The sequence below is a fragment of the Mus caroli genome, unplaced genomic scaffold, assembly GCF_978045245.1.
Source record: "Mus caroli unplaced genomic scaffold, Mus_caroli_1 scaffold_20, whole genome shotgun sequence".
Lineage (NCBI taxonomy): Eukaryota > Metazoa > Chordata > Mammalia > Rodentia > Muridae > Mus > Mus caroli.
The window spans coordinates 52,640,988-52,660,298 of record NW_028227275.1 but is presented as its reverse complement, the minus strand read 5'-3'; the positions used below and the strand labels follow the sequence as shown (position 1 = coordinate 52,660,298).

At 50.1% G+C, this 19,311-nt stretch overlaps 1 protein-coding gene across 1 annotated transcript in view; it reads left to right on the top strand.

The window, feature by feature from the left end:
* The first annotated feature begins 7,439 nt into the window (after nt 1–7,439).
* Nucleotides 7,440–19,311, top strand: part of Ahnak (AHNAK nucleoprotein) — a 29,735-nt gene continuing 17,863 nt past the window's right edge. Inside the window, exons 1-4 of the mRNA XM_085833990.1 lie at nt 7,440–7,609; nt 18,020–18,124; nt 18,452–18,608; nt 19,015–19,202. Of these exons, the coding sequence (XP_085690116.1) occupies nt 18,452–18,608; nt 19,015–19,202 (345 nt within the window). The 5' untranslated portion in view covers nt 7,440–7,609; nt 18,020–18,124. The remainder of the gene's footprint in view (nt 7,610–18,019; nt 18,125–18,451; nt 18,609–19,014; nt 19,203–19,311) is intronic.

The following is a 19,311-nucleotide window of genomic DNA, read 5'->3' as shown; positions in this document are numbered from 1 at the left end:
GGGTACCCACCCTACTCCCTTCCTCTAATGCTGTGCCACTGAAATATTGATGCCCCTGAAAGACAAGCTACCACCTGCTCCTGTCTGTGTGTACTAAATCAGGCTGGCATGGATCCCAGAGTAGGCTGTCTCTTAACTCCAGTGGAGTTCTGGGATGTCCTGTGCTCAAGTGCCTAGGGCTCGGGGTAGAGATCCTTCTCCGGGGGACGTCTGTAGAGTATCACTAGTCACTTTAATCATAAGAGGAAGAAAACCTAGTGTACATTGTATTGTTTTACTGTGGTATCTGACTTTGGAGTCTGTTGGTAATAATTGTTTTTGTTTTGTTTTGTTTTTTAAGAGGGCTTTTCAATGCGTTAGAGAGCAGAGAGTGACGTTGTACTTCTATTCCCCACCTTAGTGTTAGGATTACAGGTGTGTGATCCTGAACCTGGCTTATATAATGGCTTCCCTCTGCTTAGCTGAACCCAGGGCTTTGTTTATGCTAAAAAAGCAGTCTGCCAGCTGAACTACATCCCCATCCCTGATACTGCCCAGGACAGGAGCTGGGGTGGTCAGGCTGTTGGGACTGTTTTCTAATAGGATCTTCTATGGAATGTGCCTCTATTTCCAGCTGTCCCATCCCCTTGCACCAGCAGCAGCAGCAGCAGCAGCAGCAGCTGTCATGTGAAAGCCTCTAGCTGGCTCAGCCCTTTTGCAATTATCTGGCTTGTTCTGCCAGGTTTGGGGGTGGATAGTGAGGATGGGCAGAGCTAATGGCAGTTGGGAGCATGGCAGGACATGAGGGAACTAACTGGTGGAGGCTAAAGAGGACTGGGTTCAAGGCCTGAAGAAAAGGGAGGCAGGCTCCCATCATAGGAAGGGGGTGGTGGTAATGTGGGACCGACAACTTTGTAGATGTAAGGAGGGTGAGTGTTTGTCATAGCAGGACCCTAGCCAGTCATCAAGGAGATCCTCATTTCTCCTGACTCACAAACTGCAGAGCAATAATGCACTTTCCAGCCAGTCCTTTACCATGTGGGACTTGAGTCACCCAGTTCCTAGGGTGTTGGCTGCCTTTACGGTGGCAATGCCTCTGCCAGGCTCTGCCCACCCATTCCCATTCATCTCTCCTGTTAGGACAGGGGCTAGTGAACACACAGTTTTTATCCTACTCTCTTCAAATAGTAAGTATCCATTTCTTTGACTCAGCCTTACAGAATGTACCTCACGCTGGCTGTCAGTAAGACCATCCCAAGTCATTCTTTATCTCACATGCCAATGAACTGGAGCCCGGAGAGGGGAAGTGACTTATCACACATACTTCCAAGTCTCTGTTCTTGCAGCCACATACTGAGTCAGTCACCTTTGCTCCTAAGTAGGGGAATGCACCTCTCAGAAGGTGATGGTAATTACAGTGGATACAGAACACAAATTTTGGAGGCAGGGAGTAGGTAGCTTCTAAAGGTTCTAGCAGCCCCCAAGCTCTGTGTTAAGAAGCCTAGAAGTGAAGCCAGTCCCAGGGCAGGGTCAGCTACAGCAATCTAAGTCCTGGGGCGGGCAGAGGGCATAGGGTGTAGCAGAGACAAGACTGAGTGACAGGAACCTCAACTATGTGGTGACTCAGGCTCTGGGCAGCCTAGGCCCTTCCTTCTCAGCCTGATCTTAAGCTGAGCTTGGGGAAGTGTGAACAGAAGAGGGAGGGAGACCCAGGCTGGCATTCCTTTCCCCCAGGAAGGCAGAGGAAGTTAGAAAGCCGATTCCAAGGAAGAGTCAAGAATGGTGTTCCCCAGGGTCTCTGCTCCTCCCTGTCCCTTTGGGAAGGGAAAGCAGGCCGGACTAATTCTATTTGTTCTAGCTCCCTCTCTTTGCTTCTATTATAACACTGCTTGTCCAGTCTGAGCGCTTATCTTCTTCCTTACCTCCCCTCTCTTAAGCAATCATGCTCTGCCTCGGTTTCTTTTTCCTGATCTGCAACAGCACACCCATGACTGAAGTCTCTCCATTGCTGGTGTGGGTACCCACCTTCCCTCTGCTTAGCTCTTTTCCTTTCTCCAGATAGTCTTTCTAAGACTTCTGTCTCTCAAGACAGTACCATCATTCTTGTTTCCTAACCAGCTTTAACTTGAACTCTAGCTGGTCCTAAAGATTTCATTAGGACCCAGTGCCATGGAAGGTTTCCCTATAGTAGAGCAATTCAGGAAGTCCCTTATTTGAAGTCTGAGGTTAGTTAGGCTGGGATTTGTACTGCATTGGGAAAAGTGATCTTGTTTTTGGTTTTGTATTTTTCTTAAGAGGGAAGAGTTCAGAGTTTGAGAGTTGCTCAGGAAATGTTGGTTGGCTGGGAAAGAGGATAGAATAGAAGAGCTTAGAGTTAATGGAGAAGGGCCTGCTTAACAGGGTCCCCTAGTGCTGGGTGGAGCTTGGCGGGTGGAAGTAGGCACTGGGAGAACCCTGTGTGGAACTCAGAAGGGTTACCAGTCATTTTTCTGTGTTTAAGGGTGTTGTCCAAAAGGACCTTCAATAGGGGAAGGAGTATGTTTCTAAATTGCAGACAGCACACTTTGACTTCCTTTCTAGGATCACACTTAAAAAGCTGTTGTTTTTTTTTTTTTCTCTAAAGAGAAACCAGTACATTAAAATGTACTGGTTTCAGAAAAAGGGACTGTGGCAAGAAGGGAGGGGAAGGGGAATCCCCTGGCAGGCGGCCCATCCACAGAGCTCCCCTTTGTGGTTACTATGGAAACAAGCATAATAGGAACAAAACATAATCATGTTGCTTGGCAACCTAGGAGCCTAAGGTTTATCACACACATACTCATGACTCCTTCATTTCAGGGAATCCCCCCAGGGTAGGAGCGTCATTCCTGGAAGCTGGGTTATCCCAGTGATGAGTCCTGGAGCTCATGTAGCTTGCTTTGTGAATCGGAATGACTGGTGTGGGGCACCTCGGAAGGGTGACGCAGTGCCCCTCCTACAGCTGACCTGAACCCAGGCCATTCTAAAGTGTGCATATGAGAGAGAGGCTTGCTCCTGCATCTGGTATTAGGTGTGGGGTAGCAGGAAAAAAGACAGCTTTGCATTTTCTGAACAGGAACATTTTCTGGCAAGGAACTGAGAAGACAAGGTCAAGGGTTCTGAGCCATTCCTTCTGGGCTAAGTACCTGAAGGGCAGGGATTCCATCCTGCTGAGTTCCCTGTTACCTACTGACAAGTCCTGTGTTGGATGGACAATAATGTTTGTGCAGCTGCAACAAAGATCTGTAAGTAGAGGAATTGTTCCCTAGGGGCTGACAGTCTAGAGAAGGCTTGAGAGAGAGGCAAGACATTTGTATAAGGAGCAAGGGTTTTTGGATCCAGTTATATTAAGAAAGCATTCAGTAAATTAACACGCCACTGAGGGCTGGGGAATCTATCTTAGTGGTGGAGTGTTTGCCTAGCATGGATGAGACCCTGCCTTTGATCCCTAGCATTACAATGAATAAACAACTCTTGGTTCTGAGTGATTGCTGAATGTCTGCCAGGGCCTCCCACCCACCCACCTAGAGCGCATGCAGAGGGAAATCCCTTTAAGGAGTGTAAACGTGAGTGAGAATTTTTCCTTTGCCAGCTGTGTGACTTAAGTAAGGTAAATCAGCAACCCCTCTGAGACTGTTTCCCTATCGAGGACCTCCTTCTCAGGGTATGTGAGAACTAAGTGATCTTACCTGTGAAAATCTGCTGCAGAATCACATACAGTGGGCATCATGGTAGGGGTGAGGTAAGGAGGGGTGGCATGGGATGGGGATGGGCTAGAATTTCCACTTAAAACACTGAAAAAAATTGTTATGTGTGATTCCCTGAGGCAAAGGTCTCACTTTGTAGCATAGGCTGGCTTAGAACTATATAATCTAGGCTGGCCTGGAACTTGGTGATCCTCCTGCCTCACTCCATCAAGCACTTAGATTTGCAGACATGGAACCAGCATCGCCCCTGTCTGAAAACTTGAAAACAACGCCTTCCTCTGGGCTGATCAGGAAACTTCATGTCTGGTTCCAATTGCACGATCATGATCTTTAAGGATTTTAAGGATGGAGGTTATCCTTTCTCTGTTCTCTTAGCCTAGACTTGGACAGGAGCCAGTTCCCAGAACCATGCCCTGACCAGGCAATCTTGACATCCTTAACCCTGAATGAAACGTCTGGACAGTAATCCCTGTTCTGCAGCTCCAAAAGCCAGCCTTGTCCTCCTGCCTTCTTCCCTGTTGACCAAGAGGGTGGCCAGAACAAACACTGGGGCTGATACAGTTGGCTCAGGTCCCAGGAAGCTGTCCCTCTTGGAGATGCAGAGTGCGGCAAAGTTGAGGTGCCTGGTGCCCACATCTCTTCATTTCCTTCTTTCTCTCCTGTGCCAGCCTCCTTCCTCTAACACTCCTGCCTGGAGTGCACCTTGAAGATACCCTGTGTCTTTGGGCTTGCATCACATCATAGTCACCTTCCTGAAAGCCTAGGGATAAATCAATTTCCATTTGAACATGCATCAGGAAACTTGTTCTTTCAAAGAATAAAATGAAGACCCCCACCCCACAAAGTTCCCACACCCCATACACAAAGTTTCTCTGTGTAGCCTCAGCTGTCCTGGACTCACTCTGTAGACCAGGCTGTTCTCAAACTTAGAGAGCGTCTTGCCTCTGCCTCCTAATCTGTTGGTAATTGGTTAACTGGTGACTTTTGGGGGGAAAGTGGGTAGAGAAAAAGGGAGAAATATACATTTTTTTGAGACAAGGTATTATGTAGTCCAGGCTTACTTTAAACTCTTATGTAGCCAAGGTCACAGATGACCCTGACTCCTAGGTGTCTCGGTCAGACAGCCTCAGAGTGATAACCACACTAGGCAGAAGTTTGCTTTTTATGGTTCTGCCTCTCTATAGTGCTTCCATTTCAAGGACCGGGACGAAGCTCAATTGTACAGTGTTCATTTCTCACATAAAAGAAATTCCTAATACTCATACACAAAACACCTGCCAAATGCCCTGACCATTATGGAGGCATTGATTTAACGTCAACAGGGATTACCTAGCTAGTAGGATTGCAGAATACTTCATTTTTATTCTTGGTCTATATTTAAGAGGTGAAATAAACGCTATTTATATGTAGACAGGGTCTTACTATGTAGCTCAGGCTGGCCTCAAATTCAAAGTTTGTCAATCATTGCCTCTTGAGTGCTAAGATTAAAGGTATGTACCACCATTTCTGGCTCAATAACTGTATGAGTACCCATCTAAAATGAATAAAATAAAATGTCCTCTTTTTTTTGTTTTTTTGTTTTTTTTTTTCGAGACAGGGTTTCTCTGTATAGTCCTGGCTGTCCTGGAACTCACTCTGTAGACCAGGCTGGCCTCGAACTCAGAAATCCGCCTGCCTCTGCCTCCTCAGTTCTGGGATTAAAGGCGTGTGCCACCATGCCCGGTGAAATAAAATGTCTTGATGTGGTGAAGACTTGTAATCTCAGCATTTGAGAGGCTAAGGCAGAATTGTTGTCATTTGAGGACAACCAAACCTATATCGTGAATTCCAGAACAGCCTGGGCTACACTGTAAGACCCTGGTTCAGTAAATCAGAACTGTGGGCTAGGGGATGACTCACCGTGTTCAGGTAGTTGCCACCAAACCTCATGACCTCTTTGATCCCAGTGGAAAGAGAGAAGAGACCCTCACAAGTCCCATGGCCTCCACATGATCATGCACACTAAGTAAAAGAAAAAAACCATGACTGGCTCTTGAGTTTTATTTTTTGAAATGTGTTTTGGCCTGATCCTCACTTCGTATCTCTGGGTGGCCTGGAACTCACTGAGTTCACCCTAGGGAGTATGCTGGGAAGGGAGTAGATTTGGAGGGGGGGGCGCTGTTAAGCCTATTGACAGTGTGTTTGTGATGTCTAGTGGGTTTGAGGAGGGAGGGAGGGAAAGAGGGAGAGAGAGAGAGAGAGAGAGAGAGAGAGAGAGAGAGAGAGAGAGAGAGAGAGAGAGAGAGAGAGAGAGAGGAATGTTAGTAGCCAAGTCTCTGCTTTGCCTGTCTTTACATGTCCATGCCTGTCTGAATTTCTCCCTACATTTCTCTGCACCCTGGTGTGTCCATTATATCTGTGTCTGTTCCCTGTCACTCCTTTCTGTTGTCTCCCTCCCCCCATCGCCTGTACCCTGTGTGGTAACTGGACCTGGACACAGCCCCCAGGGCTGGCAGCAGACTTGGCTGATATTTTTAGCCTGTAAACATGTTTGCCATTTCAGAGGACAGGGCAGGGCTGGTCTCAGCCCCAGCCCACTCATGATCTTGGAGCGAAGGTGCTCCTGCCTCAGGCCAAGGTCTCAGTTCTCCAGCTTGAGGTCTCGGGGCATTTGGGAAGGAAGGGAAACTGGAGTGGGCAGCTGGGCAGCCACCTGCCAGAGAGGGTAGAACTCAATAGGGAAGAAGAAAAAGGGAGGTGTGGAGGGGGGATGCAGCCAGAACATCTCTGCAACCCCATCATTAAGCATTTAATAAAATCCACATAGAGTTAGAAGTGGCTGTGGGAAATGGCTGTAAATTGGGGAGCTGAGTAACTTGCAAATGGAAATATGGGGGAGGAGCTGTGAGAGGCGCAGAAGGCCTGGGAATGCAAAGAAAGAGCTGGATCTTGGGTTCCTCAAGCTTTCTGGGGCATAGTGGCTCATGCCTTTAGTCCCAGGGTGGCAGAGGCAAGGGGCTCTGTAAGGCTATCAGTTCTAGCCAGTTCTGTGATGGCCGGGCTACACAGTCTGTGCTCCCTCCCCCAAATAAAATACCCAAAAGGCATGGGGGACAGAGTTTACAGGAGAGAGTGAGCAGTTCCATGGTGCGTCCAACGGCTGCAGGCCTGACTGGTGTCGCTGCAATGAAGAACAGCACGGTGGTGTGGTGCATAGGTGACTCCATTCCTAGGGGTCGGATCTAAGTCTTAGAGTCAGTGTGTTTTGTAGAAGAGGAGAGAGCCTGAAGGCGAGGAATGGGGCGAGGCTGCAAGAAGCCTGGGAACTGAGAGAGGAGGCTGGGGCCTGGGACTAATGTATCTGAGCTTGAGAGAAAGCTCAAAGGTCTGTGTGGAGGCTGGAGGTCGAGGTTGAATCATCTGAGCTTCTTGGCTCTTCTGCAGACTAGGTTGATTCTGGATTCCGACTGTGAATCTGTGCCCCTGAGTGCTTCCAGGAATTTCTTGCCGGTGAAGACACACACACTGTTTAAAATGGGGTGGGAAGATCCAGAGCCGGGACACGAGCAATAGATGGGATAGGGGAGGGGAAAAGGCGACGCCTCCTCGTCCCTGAGCCCCCTCAACCTTCTCCCTTCACCGGCCCATTCCAGGGTGGCTTCAGTGTTAGTCGTGCTCTCGGGTCCCAGCCCTATTCGGGCCCCGCCCGGCCCCGCCCTCTCCCCACAGCTCCGGGCAGACCCGCCCGAGTTACAAGAGCCGCCTCCGCGCGCGGGGGCCCGGCCACTTGGAGCAGCTCTGCCGCGGGGACTGCACTGTCCGCCCTGCCAGACCCGCCCCGACTGGGGCTCGCTGTCGCCAGCAGTCAGCACTGCGACCTCGGGCCCTTCGCCGGCTATGGCTGCGTCCTGGGGCTGAGCCCGCAGGTAGGGAAGCGGAGCGCTGGGCGGTAAGGTGTGGGGCCAGGGTTCGGGTGACCAGGGGAGAGAGGGACTCGGGCGAGGTGCATTTGCGGTAGTGTCACTACGAGGGTTCCGACTGTTGGGAGCAAACCTGGCCGCTTGCGGCCGCCGGGGCAGGCGACGCGTCACGCTTCAGGAGTAAAGCTCTTTCTCTGGAGTTAGGGCCAAGTTTAACTAAGTTAGAAAATCGCTTCGAAGTGTGCTTTGCTGCGCTTTTAGTTTTTTCCCGCGGGTGTATTGTCGTTCCAACTGCACTGCAGGGTGTTCCTGATCTGGTGGTCCCTGACCGATTCCATCTCTTTGGGGCGGCGGCTCAGAGCGCTACTTGGTTCCTATACCATGTTTACTGGAGAAGTTTTCCAAGAGCCCCATCGCCCCTCCCGCGCCCCTGCACCGCGTGCCCCCTCTGCTGTCCTTCGCGGCTCCCCACACCTCCATCTCGAACTTCGCGTCCGGATTCCCCTCGGCCCCACCCTGCTCTGTACCACCAGCCTCTCCCTTTCTGGCTCCTAGCGGCGACTTCAACAGCTCCCCTTCAACTGCCCCGCCCTAGTCTTGCCCCTCCGTGTTTCCAGATCCAGAAAACTCCCTTCTTTCTCCTGGGCGTCGGAGCCTGGAAGTTTGCAGCGTGCCTCCCTGTGGGATGGGTGGGAGTCGGGGGGGGCATAATTAGGGAGATTCCTGCGCTGGGGTGGGCGGGGAGGGGGCTGTGCAATCCACACAGTCCCCAGAACCTCCCTTGCTCCTTCTAGGGGCGGTGCTTTCTCCCTACCCCACCCCACTCCCAAACTCGTCCGGGCGGGATGGCCCCCGCCCCAGCGCCTGGCTGGATTCCAGCAGCCTGAGGAATGTAGTGGTTGGAGCCGGTGACTAATTCAAACCAGAATTCGGGGGTGGGGTGGGGGTGAGGGGCAAAGCGGAGGGGGAAAGAGGCCGTGTGTAGGCGGTGGGGGCCAGAGCGCAGGGCGTAGGTGAAGGACTTCACTGCTCTCTTTGGAACCCTTTACTTTTGCAGTGCGCGCCAGCAGAGAGGGCGGGGGGCAAGATCCTACTGTGGGGTTGGAAAGGCAACATGCTTAGGGTGTGTGCAGAGCTGTGTTATGTAAGGCTTTCCCATGCAGGGAGGGGATGTGCAGTGTGCGGGAGCCTGGGCCTCCTCTGGCTGGAGCCCCTTTCAGTGCCAGGGCGGATTTGGAGGACGCAGAACCTTGGTGGCGTTGGGTTGGCATCAGGGCTAGCTGTACATGGCTATGAGGACTGAAGACTCTTGGGGTGACCCGGAGATATCCTACAAGTCAAATGGAATGGAGCCTTGACAACGTAGTGTCCCTGGTGTGTGTGTGTGTGTGTGTGTGTGTGTGTGTGGTGTGCTTGCCTGCTCACTCTATTGTCACTTCTGCACAATGTGACCACAGAAGATTGTGCGCATGATGTCTGGGTTGGCACCCTCGTTTGGCAGGGTGTGGCCCTAGGCTGTCTCTGAGGACACGCGCGTCCAGGGGTGCTTGTCTCAATGTCCCTGTTCTGTGGAGGCGATTTGCAGAAAAGCTTCTGGAGGTAGTTGGGGGGTGAGGGTGGGGGGTCCTTGGAAAGTGACCTGGAATTCCCAGGAGAAAAAGGACTCCCAACAAATGGTTTTGAAACAGTCTGCCCTTAAACTTTAGCAATGGCAGGAACCATCTTACTGCACCTACCTAGATGGGATGAATTCACAAGATCCAATGATTCAGCTAGCTGCTGTCCTCATAGGTGACTGGGAGAAGGGAGGGCACATGGGAAGATGCCATGGGCAATGTGGGCAATGTTTAGGGCCTCTACCCACACTGAGAATAGCTTAGGTGAGTATAACTGTTTTAGGGTCTCTACCCACACTGAGAATAGCTTAGGTGAGTAGAACTATTTTGGCCCTGCCCTATTAGGGAAGTCTCTGGGGGTAGGGTGGGTCTCTTTTCCTTTTCCCAAGCTGAATGAACTAGTAGCTTCCTTTTCTTGAAAAACTATGGGGATGTGGGGGAGGGCAGGCCTGTATCTGGTCTGTAGAGTGTGCAGATTGTGCAGTAGAAGGGAACCCCTCATTTAAGGGCTACTTCCTCGGTCTGAGCTGAGTTATGGGGCAAGGGGAGTGTGGGAAAGGAACTGGGAACATGGGAGCTGAGCTAGTAAAGGACTGGGGGGGGGTGTGGACTGGCTGTGGGTAGGGATGACATCTGGAAGATGTCTGAACTCCTTTCTAAAGCTCTTGTCCCTAAGAGATTATGCAAAGGGACATTGTGAAGAGAACCAGGACATTCAGAGAGACAGGCATGTGAGTCATCCGAGACTTAGTGCTCATGGTTTGGAGGTCAACAGTGATACTCTGAGGGTCTTGGCCTAGCACCCCACAGCTCCAAGTCCAGGGAAGGACAAGAGAAAGAAAGAGTGGACTGGGGAGCTCTGTGGAAGAAGAAAGGTAGCCTTAGTTAAGGACAGGGAATGAGTGATGGGGCCCCAGATCACTTCAGGCCTAGAGAGGCTCTGCTTAGAGGTTCAGAGCCCTACAGGCCTTATGCTCCACTTGGAACTGTCTGTCGGGTTCTGGCAGAGCACACCACTCTGAGCCTGAGGAGCTGGTTTGAGGGGTTGGGGTAAAGCTGTGGGAGTGGAGGATGTGTTGGGCACTGGGGTGTGGTCACTACCTTTTTCAGAACTTGGGAACTGCCTGGAGACAGACAAGAGAAGCAAACTGGGAGAGCTAGTCTGACTTCTGAAGGGATCTTTGCCTGGACACCCCCAAGTTTCTCTCCTTGGGGCTGGGCTGACCACGTGCTTATATTCACTTGGGTTAGAGGAAGGGAGGTGGCTGCCAATTTAGAATGTGCAATACACCTGGGCCCCTTCGGGCTTCAGCCAGGGCTCCCAGGAACTTGCAATTCCTTGAGTTGATCACTGGATCATCTGGCTGGCTTCCAAAGCCTTCTTGATCATAGTATCGTCCATGTTTGAGTGTGTCCAAAAAGTGTCCGAATAGGGGTTGGTGTCACAATGTTTCTGCGGAAATGTCTGTGTTATTTGATGAAGATCCCCCTTTCTCTTTCCTAGCCCCAGTTTCCGTTGGTGTTAAAGCTCAAATAATTGGTCTTGGGCCCGTCACTGTTTGCATTTCAGGAGTCATTGTTCACTTTCAGTGAAGTTTGTGTTATTGCCTGTGAGAGGATGCCCTGTTCATGGGGTCCTCACACTGTGATAAACCTGGATATGTCACCTCTGTTAGCCTCCCGGGACGTGGAGGGCAGAGGCAGTGACTGACTACTCTGGGGTAGAAGTTCCATGTCAGTGTACAGAGACTGCAGTTATGGACTGAAGTGAGCTCCTTTGTCCTGCACAGGTCCAGGCCTTGACCTAGAGGCCCTCAAGGAGGATAGGGCAGTCTTGGGAGTATTTTCCCCACACATGGAGGTTGAGCTGGGCAAAGCATTGGATACGGCCTGTCAGGGAGCGGCATCCTGCCTGGTCCCTGGGGCCTGGAGCGGAGGTTCTGGGGGAAGGGGAAGTGCCTGGAGCTGATCCTGGCTACGTGTCCTGGCTAGGCTGGTGGGAGGGAGCATTGCAGCCATCGTTTGAAGACCTGGCTCTGAGTCTTTTTGCTACATGGCTTGACCACTGGGGGGCGAACATGCAGCACTTACTAGGGAGCTGGGTGGGGCACAGGGTATAGTCTAAACTGTAATCTACCCCACAAGGCAACAACAAACTTCTCCCTCAGGTTCCCCAACCATAGGACACTGCCCTTAGAGTTGGTGTTTTAATCTCAGAAGTTCTGTCTAAGGCCAGTTTTTCCTTGGTGTTGTGTCCTGATGGGGAAGTTTCCACTGGGTAATACAATGCTGTCTTCAGTCTCTGTCACTAGGAGAGGTGGAGGGCCCCTTAGCTAGGGGAGGGAGAGGGACTCTCCCTTCCTGCTGGAAGTGAGAATTTAGAGTTTTAGGGCTTGCGACTTGTGGGGAAATGTGTGTGGCCCGAGTAGAGAGAAGGAGGTGGAAATCAAGAAGCAGTTATGGCTCTGGTTATGGCTCTGGTTATAGCTGTCCTAGAAGTCAATGAGCAAAAAACCTAGCATGCTGGGGAGGGGGCTGCTAACGGAGGCTGGTGAAACTTCCTTCTGGTAGTTGTGGTAATGTGGCTGATCCTCAAAGGACAGACACAGAGGAAGGTGCAAGCCCAGGGATCTGAGTACCAGGTGGACAGGTGGCCATAAAGCTTACCAAGAGGACTGCCTAAGCTGGGAAAGGTGGGAGATGGGATTGACAAGGGTCTCTGTGAGCTTCTGCACGTGTGTAGTGTGTGTGTGTGTGTGTGTGTTTTCCCCTTATGTCTTTCTCTGAATATCCCTCCAATATCCAGGTCATCTGGGTCTTGCTGGTTTAATTCTCTTTGATCCCTCCCATAAGTGGAAAGTTCCCTGTCCCATGTCTACTTAAGTAGCCTCATTGGCCTAAAACTTTAGATATTCTTGTCTTAGCCTCCTGAGGATTCTAGGTGACATGAGACATGAGGTTTACTCCTATAATGTTTTTTGATTGTTTTTGACAGGATCTCATGTAGTCAAGGCTATCCTTGAACTCACTATATAGCCTAGGAGGGGCTGGAACTTGCAGTGATCCTCCTGGCTCAGCCTCTTAAGTACTAGGATTATAAGTGTGCACCATGTCTGTCTCTGCTAAATGTTTGTTGCTTTTCTTGTTTTGTTATAAATGCTTTCTGTGTGTGTGTACACGCATGTGTGTGCGTCCTCATGCTTTGGCACATGTGTAAATGTTTGAGGACAACTTGCAGGCATCAGTTCTCTTCTACCATGTGGGTTCTGTTGATCCAACTCAGGTTGGGTGCTAGAGAGAAAAGCATCTCTTGTCTTCCATATGTCGGCCCAAGAGAGATCCAGAGTTAGGTTCTGGGGAGTTCAAGCGTTTGACAATCTTGGGATTCCTGCCTCTTGGAGACACAGTCTCGAAGAGACCCAGAATAAAGGTTCCTTAAATGCTGGGCCCGTGGTACCTACAACTCTGCCTAGGTAGGGTCGACATGAGGCTGGTGGAATGCAAGAGCGAGGCTTCTTGCCCTCTTCTGGTGTGTGCTTCCCTCTGGCTCATTCTCTCCTGCTTCATCACAGGACTTGCTTCTGGGTGTCTGTCTCCCTTATGGGTCTTTCTCTATGGTTTCCCATGTGTCTCATCCTATATGTATTTTTGTGTCTTGATCTCTTTGCTTGGACGAAGACTGTTGGATTGTTTTCTCCATATTCCTAAAATAGTGGTGTTAATTCATCCCTGTAGGATTGTTTGTACACGAGATGAGACCCTAAGAAAGGGATAACAGTGGCACAGTCCTGGCAGGGCAGGGTTCTGCAGAATTCCTTCTCTCTCTCTTCTTTTTTTTTTCTTGGTGAGAAATTTTTTTTTTAAATTATCTTTAATCTTTTTTTACAATCCAGTTGTTTTCCTCCTCCAGGCCTGTCCTAGTCCTCTGACAGTTCCACAACCCATTCCTCCTCTCCAGTCTTCAAGAGGATGTCCTCCACCCCTCCCCACTCCCCACCCTGTCAGGCCTCCCCACTCCCTGGGGCCTCAAGTCTCTTGAGGGTTAAGTGCATCTTCTTTCACTGAGGCCAGACGAGGCAGTCCTCTGCTGTATATGTGTCGGGGACCTGGTACTGGCTAGTGTACGCTGCTTGATTGTTGGCTCAGTGTCTGAGAGATCTTAGAATTCCTTCACTTAACTATTGATGGCAGGTCAGTGTTCAGCTCTCTTTCCCTTTGGGGAGTGTTTATGACAGCATATCTATCGTCCTTCTGGGTGTGTCTCTCTGACTATCCAACCCCTCACCTGGTTAGGAGTGTCAGAGCTTTCCCTCTGGTGGAGATCTCTAATCCTAGCTATGAGTCATTATGTTCTGGGGATGGAAACTCCGTGTCCCTGGCCTTGTGTGTATGGCAGGTTAGTTAGACCATGTGGGTGCAGCAGTGATGGAAGGTCCTCCCTGACGTAGGCGGAGAACTTTTTTCTTCCCCTGAGTATTATGCAGATCCATTCCTTGTGTCGTTCTGGTACAGGCCTATTCAGCCATTGAGGTCCTAGGGTTTGGCTTAGCAGAGAGAGAGAGAGAGAGAGAGAGAGAGAGAGAGAGAGAGAGAGAGAGAGAGAGGAGAGAATGAGAGATCCTGTCATCTTGACACATACAGTGGTTGTCTGTCGCTGCAGCAGCAATTGCCCCGAGCTTTCACCTGTGGGGAAGAAAGAACGGCCTAGTTCTCTGAGGACAGAGGGGAGAATGGCTGTCTGGAGGCCCCTGTTGCCGGGACTGTCTGCTTTTGGAAATCCTCTGGATCTGCTTAGTACAGCCCCTATCGTAGCAGGCACATATATTTTTGCTGCATATATTTTATTTGTGATTTTGAATTGCAGAAGGGGCATTCTGTTATGACATTTGGGCAGAATCATGCTCTATCTCTGAGTCCTTTCTGTTTTTTTTTTTACTTAGAGCATCCTCACTACCTCAGTCCTGTGTTCCCCAAGCATCCCTCTGCCTTCGGGGTTCTCCACTGCAATCCTGCCTCTTCTCATCACAAAGGATTACATGCTCATCTCTATTGGGTCATAGGACTGGAGCTAGCAGACCTGAGTTCTTGGGGTCTAACACTTCCTATTCTAGCCTCTGTGTATCTTCCTTTCCCTGTATGTGAGCAGCAGCCATGCTGTCCTCTAGGATGCTACTGTAGGGGAGATTTTGCATACCCTTGCTGTCTAAATATGGCAGGGACTGTTAGGCACCTGTAATGTGACTGTAATGTATTACATTTTTAACTTTGAGCCAGGCATAGCAGAATTCCTTTGTAACCTCAGAACTGGGAAGGTTGGAGGCATGAGGATCAAGAAGTTCTCAGCTACAAAGCTGAGGTCAGCTTGGACAATATGAGTCCCTGTCTCAAAAAGCTAAAGACCAAAACAAAAGACCCCACAGGGCTAGAGAGATGGCTTGGTGGTTAAGAGGGAGTACTCTTCTTTTAGAGGACCCACGTTTGGGACCTATGTTGAGCCTCTTAACAACCACCTCTAATTCCAGCTCCAAGGGAACTCAACATTCCTGGCCTCAGGGGAACTTGCAGTCACATACCCATATATACAAACACACACAGGTAAAATGAGTTTAAATGCTTATTTATGTATATACATGTAAGCCTGTGTGAGTGTGCGCCACATATGTAGAGGGATACATGGAAGCTAGAGGGCATGGGATTCCCTGGAGCTGGAGTTGTAGGTGGTTGTGAGTCACCTGACTTGGCTGCTGGGAGCGGAACTCAGGTCCTGGGGAAGAGCAGCAAGCATTCTTTACCACTGAGTTATTTCTCATCTTCTTTTCCCCATGTAGTGTGTGTGTGTGTGTGTGTGTGTGTGTAACCATGGTAATTTAATTACTTGCCTAAAATGATTTTAGTTTTGGCTTTTGGAGACAGGCGCTCATGTAGCCCAGGCTGGCACTGAACTTGTGCTGTAGTTCAGGCCACCCTTAAACTCTTGATCTCCTGGCTTTCCCTCTTGAGTGATGAGATTATAGGTGTGTACTCCCATGCTAGGCTAATCCATTTAAATTTAAACAGCTACATGTGGCTACCATGTTAGCAGCTCACATTTGACTCTTTTCAAGCCCCAAAGGCTTGTGATGAGTGACTGAATTGTGAAGAATTCTCCCAACCTCCAAAGATCTTTTTGATTTACCTGGAGGCCCGACTTAACCTTTATGGGAGGAGAGGGAGGAACATCTGGGCTGGCTACAGGCTCCATTAGTGGAGGACAGACCAAGAGCTGCTGCCCAGATGCAGAAAACAAAGCTTGTTGCCACCATGGCCTCCCATCTCTTGTATGGGTTGCCATGGCTTTCAGGACCATGCATGTTGAGAAGGGAGTCCTTATTGGCCAGTGGCACAGTAGACAGGTGCTTGGCAGACCCACTTGGGTAGGGCCAACCTGTGGCATGAGTCCGGTGGTTCCTTTTTGCAGTGGTTGAGAGCTTTTTTTTTTTTTTTTTTTTTTTTTTTTGGTTTTTTGGAGACAGGGTTTCTCTGTATAGCCCTGGCTGTCCTGGCACTCACTTTGTAGACCAGGCTGGCCTCGAACTCAGAAATCCGCCTGCCTCTGCCTCCCGAGTGCTGGGACTAAAGGCGTGCGCCACCACGCCCGGCTGGTTGAGAGCTTTTTAGAATGACTTCTCTCATTAACCTACTGAGCGGCACATACAGCAAGTCCAGGTTGGTCCTCAGTGCTTTCGGCATCTAAGGACCCTTGTTCCAGGGCTCAATCGGGAGAAGGGAAACTGTGGGAAGTGTACTTGGGTGCCTGGCCTAGGAGGTATTGCATTGACTAGGCTCTAGGCGTGACCCTGTGCATGTCTGGAGCTGTTGCTGCAGACTGCAGTGACTCACTGTGGAAGGAGGCAGGGTGGGGCCACCATGTGGGTGAGAGTGAGCTGGCTCTCTTTCTCCTCTGCTGGCTCAGCACCAGGATGTTTGGCAGAGCAAGGGGCCCTGCACAAGGAGGAAGGCGGGGACTAGGAAACTTGAAGGGTGGCTGGCTTCAGTTCTTAGGTGTTGGAGCTTGAGACTTTTACTTTCCTGTTTCTGCCGGGGATTCTGACTTCTAGTCTGGCTTCTCAGTGTTGGTCCAGGGTAGGGCAGACAAGCCAGTGCCAGTTTCAAGTTGTGAAGAGTCAGTGTGGCTTTACTCTTAAAGTAGCCTCTTCTGCCTGCTGGGAAGGGAGGGGGTGTTTCCCTAGCTCAAACCTGCACCAGCAGGCTTCTCTCTTGTTTTCTCTTACTCTCTAGCCAGCACCTGTGTTGTTAAGGAGGCCCATGATAAACACTGTGTTTATGAGTTTGTCAAGTTTGAGAACAGGTGTGGTGATCTAGGTTGTTGGATGTTTGTTTGTTTGTTTTGGTTTTGGTTTGTGTGCGTTTATCTTTTGTTGTTTTCTGCCTGAGACTGGACCTGCTGAGTGCCATGGGTTTCTAAAAGCTACTGTTCCCATCCTGGAGGCTCGCTCCAGCACCTTGGAAGCCTCATTTATATTTCATTTCCCGAGATGCCTCTGAACACTTCTGGAACATTGTGGAGCCCAGTTAGCCACACCCAGAGTCCCTTGTTTATCATTTGTATGGAGATAGGACTCAAGTCTTTTAAATTTCCATATCTAGCATAGGGAGTACGTTTAATAAATGTCTAGAGGATGCATGAATGTTGGGAGGTAACAATCTAATGCAGTGTACAATTAAGTGCTGGGCTGGGCTGATTTCCTTTGCAGCATCTAGTATAGACTCGGACATGCAGGAGGTGATCGGGATACATGTATTTATGATTGGTTGACTAATTTCTGGATGTAAACAGTTTCAGGGTGGGGCTTTGGGTGAGGCTCACCACAATTTATAGAGTCCTTCACACAATTTCACAGGTATGCTTTTAGACGACTGCCAGTGGTATTTTGTGTGGGTGGCTGTAGCTCATTGCCATATTCACCATTCTGCTGGGTGCTTTCCCAGGGCACCTCTGCAGCTGATAGCTCATCCTATGGCAATGAGGAACACCTTCACCTATAGTGTCTATCTTAGGGTCCACTGTGGGCATCCACATTGCCTTGACTAACTAGGGGCCCAAGCAAGGCTTTTGGCTTTGGGAACCTAGTGGGGATGGGATTGTCTTTGTCTAGGCCACTACCAGGAGCATGGCTATGGAACTTCCAGCGGGTAAGGGGTCCTTTTGGTCCTGAGGGCCAGGCTACAGATAGTAAGCTGAGTCACTGTCACTGGGGTGGATGCCACCAACCATGCTTAGAGAACAGTCTCACATTAGTGAAGATGTATAGATTGAAGTTGGCATAGCGGAAAGACCTGTAGAAATATCTGTGTCATCACCCTCTTTATGTGCACTCCAGGCAAATGGGCTTTTCAGAGTCTCAGCCTCTGCTTGTAACTGTGGGACCAGTTATTCTAGAGACCGATGAACATGAGCGTTTTGTGGAGCCTTCGTGGAGCTGCTGCTGTCTTATATTCCATCAGTCTGCATGGAACTCTTACTATTTCCATGTTCACAGACAAAGAAACATAGGTTCAGAGAGGTTAAGTGTCCTTGGCAGGAGTCCGATAGCTGGGAGGATGCAGATGTTAGAAACCTATTCCCTTTCCTTTAACCTCATTTTCTGTAGCAATGGGCTTCAGAGTCATGTAGTTACTGAGTGTAGTGGGGGCCAGAGTTTTGGCCTGCCCTGGGGTTCAGTATTCATCTGTCATTTGGGTGGTAGCTCACTGAGTTTTGAGAGGATGGGGGTGAATATCATGGTGAAATTTTTCCTAGGTTGTGTGGCCAAGATTCGCAAAGAGAGAGAGACTGATACAGAAAGAAAAGAAGGAGGGGCGGGCTCCTGGCAAGGCGTTTGCTCCTGAGCTGAGTCCTGCAAAGGTTAGTAGGTGGGATGGTGCAGAGGAATGGAGGATAGCATGCGGCATGCTGGATACTTGGTGTAACATTTGGACCTGTGCCATGGGTGGACCGAAGGGCGGGTTTCCCTCTTTCTGTCTTTATTGTGCATTGTGAGAACTTCCACAGTGGAAAGACATGGAACAGACCATCCTTCCCCAAGGAATCCCCAGGTGAGCCAGGGCTGAGGGAGCAGCTTGGGCTCTATTCCCTGGATGTGCACAGCACCAAAGATCTCTGGATCTCTCATATATCATACTGCTCTCCATGTCCCCGTGACCAGAGCTCTGTTCTTTCATCTCATCCCAGATGGAGAAGGAGGAAGAGACAACCCGGGAGCTGCTGCTGCCCAACTGGCAGGGCAGTGGTTCCCACGGGCTGACCATTGCCCAGAGGGATGATGGAGTCTTTGTTCAGGAGGTGATGCAGAACTCCCCTGCGGCCCGCACTGGGGTGGTCAAGGAGGGTGAGTCTCCCCAGGATAATGACTGGGCCCTGGCGGGGGGCAGGAGGCAGGAGGCAGGGGGGCAGGCAGAAATGACCAAACGACTGTGGAAGGCAACATAAAGAAGGTCAGTGCCCAAGCCCTGTCCCTTGCTACTCTGTGTCTTGTGAATCTCAGGGGAGGTAGTCACGTGGAATCTTGGAGACCGACCGTATCTTCAGATCTGATTCTGCGCTCCTCACCAATTCTGCAGCTATGTGTAAAAGAGTTGGCCTTTCCAGCTAGTTTCCTCCTCTGTGCTTGAATGGGCAATACTATGTCTGTGTGGTGTTCGTGAAGCTAAAGGAAAGTCAGTTTTAGTGGCTCTTATGTGGTGCTTTCTTGAGACCTGTGGCTCTTTACTTGATTGTTGTACTCCCTTACTTAGGGGACCAGATTGTGGGTGCCACCATCTACTTTGACAACCTGCAGTCTGGTGAGGTGACCCAGTTGCTGAATACCATGGGGCATCACACTGTTGGCTTGAAGTTGCACCGTAAAGGGGACCGTTCCCCTGAGCCTGGACAGACCTGGACCCATGAAGTCTTCAGTTCCCGTAGCTCTGAAGTGGTTCTGGTGAGTACCTGGTGACCCACCTTTGTTCAGAACTCCCCCATGATCCTGATGGCTTCTTGGCCTACTTCCTGAGCCTTCCTTCTTATCTCTTCTTCTGCATTCTCTTGTG